We start from the raw sequence: 11,172 nt of genomic DNA on the forward strand, positions 1-11,172 counted from the left end.
ATATGTTATGTGTGTAAATGGATTTATTCAGTTTCCCATCTGTTAACATATTTAAAAGTTCAAAGGATTTGATCAAACATGAGTCCATTCTTATTGTCAAGTCCGTGTGTGTGTGGAGAAGGGGTGGATGGTAAATCAATCAGTTCGTTACACCAGCTGACACTCCAAGGAGTTCATCTTCAGGTGTAGACGTTTATTCCGCTATTAATTAAACTCAGGACAGAGCTGTGGTGCCTGTTGACATTAGCTGCTGTATTAGTTATTTTCATTTTATACCTTGGTGCTTTGGCTTCAGTTGTAATTGAATCACAAAACATATTTTTTTTTAATGCAAGAACATACTTCAATGGTGGCTATCTTACCCAGCATTCACAGTGAATCAGAATATGATCTATCCTTACAGCAAACCTTGCGCATGCGTACTGTAGATCCAAAGTGCATGCGCAGTGGATGTTGCTGCCGCAGTAGCCGCAAGGTGGTTATATCGGCTCCGGGTTTCCAGGGAAACGACTTATTCTGGAGGGTAATGGAGGTGACGGGGTGGATGGGGAGGCTTCATAAGCATCCAGTGGAGACAGGAGAACCCGAATAATAACTGCTCGGTGCCGCGTTCCTACCATTCGGGGCCGCGACCGCAGATGCCTGAGTTGGAGGCCCCGAGTTGACGGAGACCATCTTTCTCGGGGCGATGGGCAATAGTGCGCATGCGCGCTGCTCCCTGTCAGCAGGAGGAGAGAATGTTGTGAATTTCTCTCTTGGACTGACAGGGATGGACTTTGGAAACTCCTTTTACAGGGAGTTAGAAGGGGAGGATTTACACACAGAAAACTCAAACCAAGAGAAATGTTTCTCGCTTATTGTCTATTCTTGACTGACAGTGATGATCTTTTTTTTACAGGAAATTTGATGTCAAAATTTAAAGGGAAACTCAAACCAGACATCAGATCAAAACCTGCCAGAGTCACTCCATTCATCAGAACCTGATTGTAAGTGTGTCTGTAGAAAAAGATTCAAACATCTGTGTGACTGGAAATAGGGAACAATAATGTCATGGAAGGATTTGCAAAAAAAGATGCAATGTTTTAAATTGAGTTGTTTAACTGGGAGCCTGTGTGGGTCAGTGTTTTAAAGTTTATTTATTAGTGTCACAAGTAGGCTTAGCCGACATTAACACTGCAAGTTGCTGTAACATTCCCCTAGTTGTCACACTCCGGCACTTGTTCGGGTCAATGCACCTAACCAGCAAGCCTTTCTGACTGTGGGAGGAAACCCATGCAGACATGGGGAGAACGTGCAGACTCCACATACACAGTCACCCAAGCCATGAATTGAACCCACTGTGAGGCAGCAGTGCTAACCACTGCAGGCCATGGTGAGGACATGGTGATGGGTGAGTGTGTGGGACTTGATGCAGAGGACAGGGGTTTATACACACCAAAGTTTTTCATGGGTTAAATGAGGGACACTGACAGTCAAGTCTAAAGAAAATAAAGGAATGAATGAAAGTTCTAGAAACCTCAGCTGAGACAGGGATTTAGCGAAACTCAAGTTGGTAATGAATTGGTGAGGCTGTCCGGTCAAGTCAGGAGGGAATGCATGAAATTTTCAGAAACAATACTAAGACAGGGCCAGGGTGAGCCATGTTAGGGGGATATGTTATATACAGGAGGGGCAGAAGGTAATTTATTCCACATTGATTTCTCATCTCACATCTGTCTGTGACCAGAAAGATGTTTTTGATTTGATTCGTCCTTTATAAGCAGTGGCATACTACCCAATACTTCAAGGCTTACTCCTGCTCGTAATTCATATATCCGTATATATGTTCAATAATGTCCTTCAGGGAAGGAAATGGGTACGATGGCTATAGAGGGATATGGGCCAAATGCGGGCAATTGGGACTAGCTTAGGGGTTTAAAAAAAGGGGTGGCATGGACAAGTTGGGCCGAAGGGCCTGTTTCCATGCTGTAAACCTCTATGACTCTAAGTGAGAATTAACTTTAGTTTACTCACAGACACTCCAAATGTGGTAACTCAATGTTGCACCATTTGATTTGATTTATTATTGTCTCACAAAGTTTATTAGTCACAAGTAGGCTTACATTCAGACTGCGATGAAGGTACTGTGAAAATCCCCTCATCGCCACACTCTGGCACCTGTTCAGAGGGAGAATTTTAGCATGGCCAATTAACCTCACTTGCACATCTTTGGAGTGTGGGAGGAAACCGGAGCATCCGCAAGAAACCCACGCAGACACAGGGAGAACATGCAAACTCCACACAGACAGTGAACCAAGCCGGGAATCGAATCTGGTCCCCAGTGCTGTGAGGCAGCAGTGCTAACCACTGCGCTACCATGCATTAGTATGAAGTGAAAAGTATTGTTTCTTGCATACCATAGATAGAGGGAGAAAGGAGAGAGTGCAGAATGTTGTGTTACAGTCAGAGCTCGGGTGTAGAGAAAGATAAACTTAATGAAAGGAGGTCCATTCAAAAGTTTGATGGCAGCAGGGAAGAAGCTGTTCTTGAGTCGAATGGTATGGGACCTCAGACTTTTGTATCTTTTTCCCGACGGAAGAAGTTGGAAGAGAGAATGTCTGGGGTGTGTGGGTTCATTGATTATACTGGCTGCTTTTCCGAGGTCGCGGTAAGTGTAGACAGAGTCAATGGTTGGGAGGCTGGTTTGCGTGATGGACTAGGCTTCGGTCATGACCCATTGTAGTTTCTTGCGTTCTTGGATAGAGCAGGAGCCACGCCAAGCTGTGATACAACCAGAAAGAATGCTTTCTATGGTGTATCTATAAAAGTTGGTGAAAATTGTAACGGACATGCCAAATTTCCTTAGCCTCCTGAGAAAATAGAGGTGTTGGTGGGCTTTCTTAATTGTAGCATTGGCATGGAGGGACCAGGACAGGTTGTTGGTATCTGGTCACTTAGAAACTCAGCTCTCGACCATTTCCACTTCATCCCTGTTGATGTAGACAGGGGCATGTCCCCCACTACACTTCCTGAAGTCGATGACAATCTCCTTCATTTTGTTGACATTGAGGGAGAGATTATTGTCACCAGTTCACCGGATTCTCTGTCTCATTCCTGTTCTCTGTCTCATCATTGTTTGAGAAATGACCCACTGCGCTGTTGTCATCAGCAATCATGAAAATCAAGTTGGGGGGGAATTTGGCCACACAGTCATAGGTGTATAAGGAGTATAGTAACGGGCTGAGGACACAGCCTTGTGGGGTACCGGTGTTGAGGATGATCGTGGGAGAGGTGTTGTTGCCTATTCTTACTGATTGCAGTCTGTGTGTTCGGAAGTCTTGGATCCAGTCGTAGAGAGAGGAGCTAAGCCCCAGGCCACGGAATTTGGAGATGTGTTTCGTAGGAATAATGGTGTTGAAGGCTGAGCTGTAGTCAATAAATAGGAGTCTGAAATAGGTGCTTTGTTATCCAGGTGGTTCCAGTTGAGTGCAGGGCCAGGGAGATGGTGTCTGCTATGGACCTGTTGCGGCGGTTGTGAACTGTAGTGGATCCAGGCAGTCTGGGAGGCCGGACTGATTTGTGCCATGACTAACCTTTCAAAGCACTTCATAATGATGGATGCATTAATACATAGAAGATGGACAGAGAAAGGAAAGATTTACAGTGCAGAGATGGTGGAGGTTGAGGGTTTGGGAGTTTCTGTCTGGTTGTAGATGTATCCTTTCCTTCACCTCTTCTCCTCCCACATCTCTTAATCCCGCCCATCCGCTGCCTCTTCACCTTGAAGCTCTGGTCTTGTATAGGTTCAGACTGGCTCAAAGGTTCCCTTCCCTGAAGGACATTAGTGAACCAGTTGGGTTTTTGTGACAATCCATCAGTTTTCTTGGTCACTTTTTCCCAGTGCCGGCCCCACAGATTACCAGATTCATTCAGCTCAATTTCACAACCTGGCTTTGTGTTTTTGTGGGTTCTCTCTCACTCTCTTTTTTTTCTTTTTTAAATCAATTTCACAGCATATTCAAAGGTGAGGATTTGCAGTCAGAAAACTGAAACCAAACATCACATCAGGATCAGACAGAGTCGCCCAATTTATCGTAATATGCGTATCATTGGATTTTGAACATGGAAGGAAAAAGCACCGCTCACAGTGGGGAGAAACTGTACACGTGTTCCGTGTGTGGACGAGGATTCAGCCGTTTATCTGGCCTGTCAAAACATAAATGCAGTCACGGTGGGGAGAAATTGTGGAAATGTGAGTGTTGTGGCAAGGGATTCAGTTCCCCATCGGAGCTGGAAATTCATCGACGGAGTCACACTGGGGAGAGACCGTTCACCTGCTCCGAGTGTGGGAAAGGATTCACTCAGTTGTCCCACCTGATGAGACACCAGCGAGTTCACACTGGGGAGAGACCTTTCACCTGCTCCGAGTGCAAAATGGGATTCACTCAGTCAACCCACCTGGTGACACACCAGCGAGTTCACACTGGGGAGAGACCATTCACCTGCTCCGAGTGAGGGAAGAAATTCAGCTGGTCGTTTCACCTTCTGATTCACCAGCGAATTCACTCTGGAGAGAGACCATTCACCTGCTCTGAGTGTGAGAAGGCTTTCATTACATCAACAGAACTGTTGACACACCAGCGGATTCACACTGAGGATAACCCGTTCACCTGCTCCAAATGTGGGAAGGAATTCGCTAACTCTTCTAACCTGATCTGCCATCAACGGATTCACACTGACGAGAGACCTTTTAAATGCCCAGACTGTGGAAAGTGCTTTAAAAGTTTTGGGAACTTGATGACCCATCAACGGGTTCACACTCGAGTCCGTTCAGATGCTTTCACTGTGGGACTGAGTTCAGACAATATCCAGTGCAGATTTAGATATTAGTATTCTGGGTTAAAAATAAAATAAAAAATCAACTTTGCTTTAATTTTTGAATGACTGCATCTTCATTTGGGAGGCTGGGATTATCCCCGTTTCGAGGGAACTAAGGAATAGACCATAAGCCGTAGGAGCAGCATTCGGCCATTCAGCCTTCATTATAACAATGATCTCATTGTGATTTCTGCTGGTTGGGAAAAGTGCGATATTAATGCCAGTCTGTCTTTCTTTAATTATCTTCAATCCCAGTCTCGATCTATTTCCCTCTTTTGGTCTTGGTTCTATTTGCTCACTGTCTTTGTGCAACTAAATTTCACTGGATTGATTCCTGAGATGAGGCGGTTGTCCTTGGAGGGCATTCAGTGGGATGAGTCTGTCCTCTCTGAAATTCAGAATCATGAGAAGTGATATAATTGAAAAGGGAGGGAAAAGGAAGGATCAGGAAAACAGCAAACACTTGATGTTGTTCCAGGAAAAGTGGGGTCTGGTGGTGTGGATGTCAGGTTTTACACAGCACATGGTCAGCCTGTGGATTCACCCAGGATGAAGAATCTCTGAATGATTCTATTCAAATCACCCGGAGAGGAACCTTTGAGACAAACCACCTAAGAAGCAGCAGCACATAAAGATATCCAAACACAGAGATCCAAACACACTCTCTCTCTCCGTCACTTACACAGACATGGGCAAACATAGAGACACACCCACACCCAGACAGACATCTTCATTCATAGACACACACCCACACCCAGACAGACATCTTCATTCATAGACACACACCCACACCCAGACAGACATCTTCATTCATAGACACACACCCACACCCAGACAGACATCTTCATTCATAGACACACACCCACACCCAGACAGACATTTTCATTCATAGACACACATCCCCAAAGATAATTCCAGCCCTGTCATGTGGAGAATACAGCCCATTCTGACTAATACTGGAGATGAAATAACAGTGTCTTTACAAACCACAATGTTTGAGAAATTCAAGTAACCATTACCCTCCAGGGACTGTGAGCAGTTCTGATGACCCATTTCCACTCCTTTCTCTAAACTTGAGTCTACATTGAACAACATCTGGAACAGCAGCAATGACAAATCACGAACACTGAGCTGCCTCTGTGAGGGGAATTAGCATCTTCTGTAATTCCAGAACCAAGAGACACTGATTACCCAGGGATGTTGTTCTGTAATTTACACTATCCCCCAGCAGGGCTCTTCACCCAGGCTGACAAGAGGAATGGTGATATATTTCAAAGTCTACCACTGCTCTGCCCATGTGACCAACCCAACTATATCTTGCTGCAACCTACGGCAGAGTGGGGTAGACTCTAAAAGGACCCTGGGTCTCTGGAATGCTCGTCCAGTAACAATCCCACCATGCACATTGGTAGATGTATCAGTTGGTTTAATAAATTTATATATTAACCCTGTAGTTCTGATCGTAATTGGATGACAAAATACAATTTTGTGTTGAAATTATTTCCTTCCCATGGCGGTGCTCTTACCCAGCATGCGCAGCGAGAGAGAATGTGCCGCATTGTCACAAGAGCAGCCGCTTGCGCAGGCGCAGTACCTGATTCCGAGTGGAGCATGCGCTCTGCGGATTCGGACTGGCCCATGCGCAATGTGGATGCTGGAGCTGCAGGGAGGCGGGGAAGTGGGTGCAGAGGCTTCAGAAACAGACCGGAAGGACACTTGTACTCCAGCCAATCAGTGGGTGGGCTTTGTGACACAGGAGGTTGAGCTTCACACCGACTGAACCTTCTTCCTGTGTCCTACATCTGTGAGTAAAACAGTTTGTTTGTGTTGCAGATAAAGTCATGATGTAGAGATGCCGGCGTTGGACTGGGGTGAACACAGTAAGAAGTCTCACAACACCAGGTTAAAGTCCAACAGGTTTATTTGGTAGCAAATACCATAAGCTTTCGGAGCGCTGCTCCTTCATCAGATGGAGTGGAAATGTGCTCTCAAACAGTGCAAAGAGACACAAAATCAAGTTGCAGAATACTGATTAGAATGCGAATCCCTACAGCCAGCCAGGTCTTAAAGGTACAGACAATGTGGATGGAGGGAGCATTAAACACAGGTTAAAGAGATGTGTATTGTCTTCAGACAGAGGTTGTTCTGTCTGGAGACAATACAAAATATTGGTAAGGCCACAGTTGGAATACTTTGTGCAGTTCTGGTCACCCTATTATAGGAAGGGTATTATTAATCTTGAAAGAGTGCAGAAAAGATTTACTCGGATGCTACCGGGACTTGATGGTTTAAATTATAATGAGTGGTTGGATAGATTGGGGCTTTTCATTTCTGGAGCGTAGGAGGCTGAGTGGTGATCTTACAGAGGCGCATAGATCAGCTTGATAGTAAATATATTTTCCCAAAGGTAGGGGAGCCTGAAATGAGAGGGCATAAGTTTAAGGTGAGAGGGGAGAGATATAAAGGGGTCCAGAGGGGTAATTCTTTCACACAGAGGGTGGTGAATGTCTGGAACAAGCTGCCAGATAGTCTTTTAAAAAGCGCATAGAGAGTTGCATGGCTATTGAGGGTAATGGGCCAAACACGGGCAATTAGGACGAGCTTTGTCGTTAAAAAGGGCGGCATGGACATGTTGGGCCGAAGGGCCTGTTTGCATGCTTATACCTCTGTGACTCTATGACTCTATTTCACCTTCCTGATTCTCCCAGATACTGATTCCAGATGAGTCAGCCTCCGATTTAAATGGATGAAGGAGATATCATTATGCTGTGTTGTAAAATGCGATTGGCTGAGCAACTTGTCAGGAATTATTATTGATGTATGTTTACTGAACGTAATTGATTCTTAAACTAATATGAGGTCGGAACGATCGGTACGAAAATCTATAATTGATCTGTTATTGATGGTACACGTTAGATGCATCGGAAAGATCCTGCCGCTCTGTTCCAGAGCTACTTAACCCTTTTGGTCATCTCCAAGCAGTTGCTTGTTGTGTTTTTGTTTTAAATAAATGTTCCGTCCTTACACAGAGATATCTGCCATGTGAGTTTTATATTGTCTGTAGTTAAATACAGTATTGGTCATCTCAAATTATCCCATAGCACTCGCCTTAATTTGGAAATTTGTAATCTATTATGTGCTTATGTGAAATGCACCTCAGTCTCTTGGTTTCACCTCATGGTTTGCACCTCTGCTCTGTATGTGTTCTCTATCTAGCTTGTGGCATGTCTGCCTTGTAAGTACTTCATCGGACGAAATATAGAGAGATTCACACTGTTAACCCACGCTGCAGCGACACTGATAGTTTTTTTAAGGGGCAGTGTAAAGGAAACTATCTTCTGCCACACACTGTCCTGCATCGGCCTCTGATGAAACAGAGCCTTTGCTTTTTTGAATTACCTGAAACTCGGTCAGTGACAGACCAGTTTATGAGTGAAATCACCGCGGTTCTCCCCGTTCTTCACTCGCTCTGTCCCTGGATTTTATCATAAAAAGGCAGAGATGAAGGTGTCTTTATACGGGTTGGCCACTGGGTGGCGCAGTGACTCTTTCACTGAACGGCCTTGAGTTCAAACACATCCCGCACAGAACTGGGGGAACAGACATGTCTGGGAAAGAGGGGAAACCGTATAATATGGAATATGGGGCGGAGTTGATGGGCTTTGGAAAACGGAATTAAGCCAAGCCAGAGATGGTTAAATTTTCATTCAATATTTATTTTAAAAATTCAGAGAATATTTTACAGCGACATTAGTTTTTAAAGTTAGAAAAGTGAATTTAACGATCGAGCTTCACATTGAGAACACAACACATGCACAGGGAATCCGTCAATATTTGTACATCTGTTACACACACCAGAAAGAGAAAACAGGACCTTAATAGAAAGAGGAATTAACAAATATGGATAAGGAATGAGAAAAGCTTCTTATTTATACATGATATTTAAACTATGGGGAAACTGTTAACCACAATTACATTATAACAAAAAATGCCTCGTGCTTTTCACTCTGAAAACTGAAATACCGTCTACGATTGTCTCAGTTACAGATTCAGAATGATAAACTGAGAGAATTTTACTGATAGAGTCACCGAGAGCAGATATTGTATTTGTGTCATACGGAGATCATAATAATCAGCTGAGGGAAATCTGCAGCTTCCAAAATTCAACCCATCACTTGATCTGTAAAAGAAAGATACAATAATGAAGCAGATATTTATGATGCGGGACATTAAAGTTAGAGTTTTTAATCAGTGGAACATTGAGAGATTTTTCAAATCCATTCTGTCAGTTTGATATGTGAGTGCATTCAATCATCTCACCTTCACCAGAGTGACTGCAGTGCTGTAGAAAATGCTCAGGAAGAACAGGACAATGAATGTGGAAGCCGTTGTCCAGATGTTACTGTTATCATCCTCATTGTCTTCAATCCAGATGCGGTCGGTGGAGTCTAGGGGACGGAGACCAGGAGAGGAAATTAGATTACTTTATTTATCCAGGTAATCTTATTGTTATTTTTCTTTTCCCCGTTCTCCTTTTTAAACTGTTCATTTATTCTTGAACTTAATTTTCAATGTATACCTACTCTTAAGCTCAGGACACTCAGTAACCAATCTCCGTAACTATTTTCACACCTGATCTTTATTGACATTCCTTGGACAGTCCATGTCAGAAAGCACTGAAGGTGTTTTCTTGAAAATCAGTTGATTTTTTGACAATTCGGAACTATCCCTTATTGAAGAATATTATCACTGATATCGAGGAACGTTCACTGATCAATGATTGTTTTCACAGATGGTTACTGATCTGTAAACTGTGAATGTTGTTGTTTAAGAGTTGGGATGTAATTTCCGATCTGTGCTTCTTTATGGTGGAAATGTTTCGTAGATCGTGAGCTTAATTCAGTTTCTCAACGTGTTTATCTGTTCATTGTACATTGGGATAATAAATCTGTGGATATCTCCATTAAAAAGTCACGTTTAAATTGTACTTTCATCATTTGCCTACCGTTTGTATTGAAGATTTTGCATTTGTGTGCGTGTGCATGAGCATCTCGTGCTCTGCATTAATCTTTGGCTCTGAGTTAATATGTGATTATGAGTGTTAATGTGCGCCTACATTTGCCAGTGATTGTTGATTTGTGTAGTTGTGTGTCTGCATCTGTGCGCATATTTTATTCTTTTGTCATTGTGTATATATGACTCTATTATTGTGTGAAGTCTATGAATATATATTAATGCCACTATTAATGCGTGCACATGTGTTTATGCCTATTGCTATGTGTTGATTTCTGTCACTCTAATAATGTTTGTTTCCCTTTCTGTGGAGTTGCCGGCGTTGGACTGGGGTCGGCACAGTAAGTAGTCTCACAACACCAGGTTAAAGTCCAACAGGTTTATTTGGTTACACGAGCTTTCGGAGCGTTGCCCCTTCATCAGGTGACTACTTACTGTTTCCCTTTCTGTGTGCGTCTGTTTCTCCATGTGTCTGTGTGCACGCCTGTTAACATGTCAGTGTATGTATACACGTGTTGACATTCTTTATAACGGTGTGTTGATGTTTATTTGTGTTTCGATGTGTAGTAATGTGTGCTATGGTGTTCTGTTCTATGAGCATGTTAATGTTTGCGTCTACATGTTTGTGTGTAAATGTTTTGCTGTCTGTTCTTCTGTATGCAGTCTGGTGATTTGTTTATATGTATTTCCATATATGTTTGTGAATGTGTATAACATTGTGTGTCTTTATATCTATATTCCTATCAGCGTGAACGTGTGCTAATATATGTATTTATTTGAGTCTAAGTATGTGCTTGTGTATTTATGTGGGTCTGCATGCGTGTGTATCTGTCTGTATTGTGTCTATGCATGTATGTGTTTGTGTTTGGGTCTGTACCTACTCACGTATGTGTATGTGTATGTACTTGTGTGTTTCATGTGTACATGTGTGCGTTTGTACATATTTGATTATGTGTGTGTATGTTGTTGTTTTAGTGTCTGTTTGTACAAGAGCGCGTGTCTATGTGTTCGTATGTGAGTTTAGAAGGATGAGGGGTGATCTTATAGAGACATATAAGACAATGAAGGGGCTGGATAGGGTAAAGGTGGAGAGATTCTTTCCACTTAGAAGGGAAACCAGAACTAGAGGGCACAGCCTCAAAATAAGGGGGGGCCGGTTCAGAACAGAATTGAGGGGGAACTTCTTCTCTCAGAGGGTAGTGAATCTCTGGAATTCTCTGCCCATTGAAGTGGTGGAGGCTTCCTCGTTGAATATGTTTAAATCACGGGTAGATAGTTTTCTGATCTATAAGGGAATCAGGG

General features: G+C 43.2%; 2 protein-coding genes across 5 annotated transcripts in view; one reads left to right on the forward strand and one right to left on the reverse strand.

Annotated features, from left to right (window-relative positions):
- Window positions 1-4,880, forward strand: part of LOC144483162 (uncharacterized) — a 187,030-nt gene extending 182,150 nt beyond the window's left edge. Inside the window, exons 1-3 of one of the 4 annotated variants that reach the window (XM_078201957.1) lie at window positions 441-523; window positions 899-986; window positions 3,993-4,880. In XM_078201957.1, coding sequence (XP_078058083.1) covers window positions 4,102-4,494 — 393 coding nt within the window. In that variant the 5' untranslated portion in view covers window positions 441-523; window positions 899-986; window positions 3,993-4,101 and the 3' untranslated portion in view covers window positions 4,495-4,880. Of the gene's footprint in view, window positions 1-440; window positions 533-898; window positions 987-3,992 lie in introns of those variants that run through there. The other 3 variants (XM_078201958.1, XM_078201959.1, XM_078201960.1) reach the window with 3 other exon arrangements.
- Window positions 1-11,172, reverse strand: part of LOC144483171 (uncharacterized) — a gene marked incomplete at its 5' end in the record, with an annotated part of 182,667 nt that overhangs the window by 34,842 nt on the left and 136,653 nt on the right. The gene's annotated exons all lie outside the window — the stretch shown is intronic.

The sequence above is a fragment of the Mustelus asterias genome, unplaced genomic scaffold, assembly GCF_964213995.1.
Source record: "Mustelus asterias unplaced genomic scaffold, sMusAst1.hap1.1 HAP1_SCAFFOLD_47, whole genome shotgun sequence".
Classification (NCBI taxonomy): domain Eukaryota; kingdom Metazoa; phylum Chordata; class Chondrichthyes; order Carcharhiniformes; family Triakidae; genus Mustelus; species Mustelus asterias.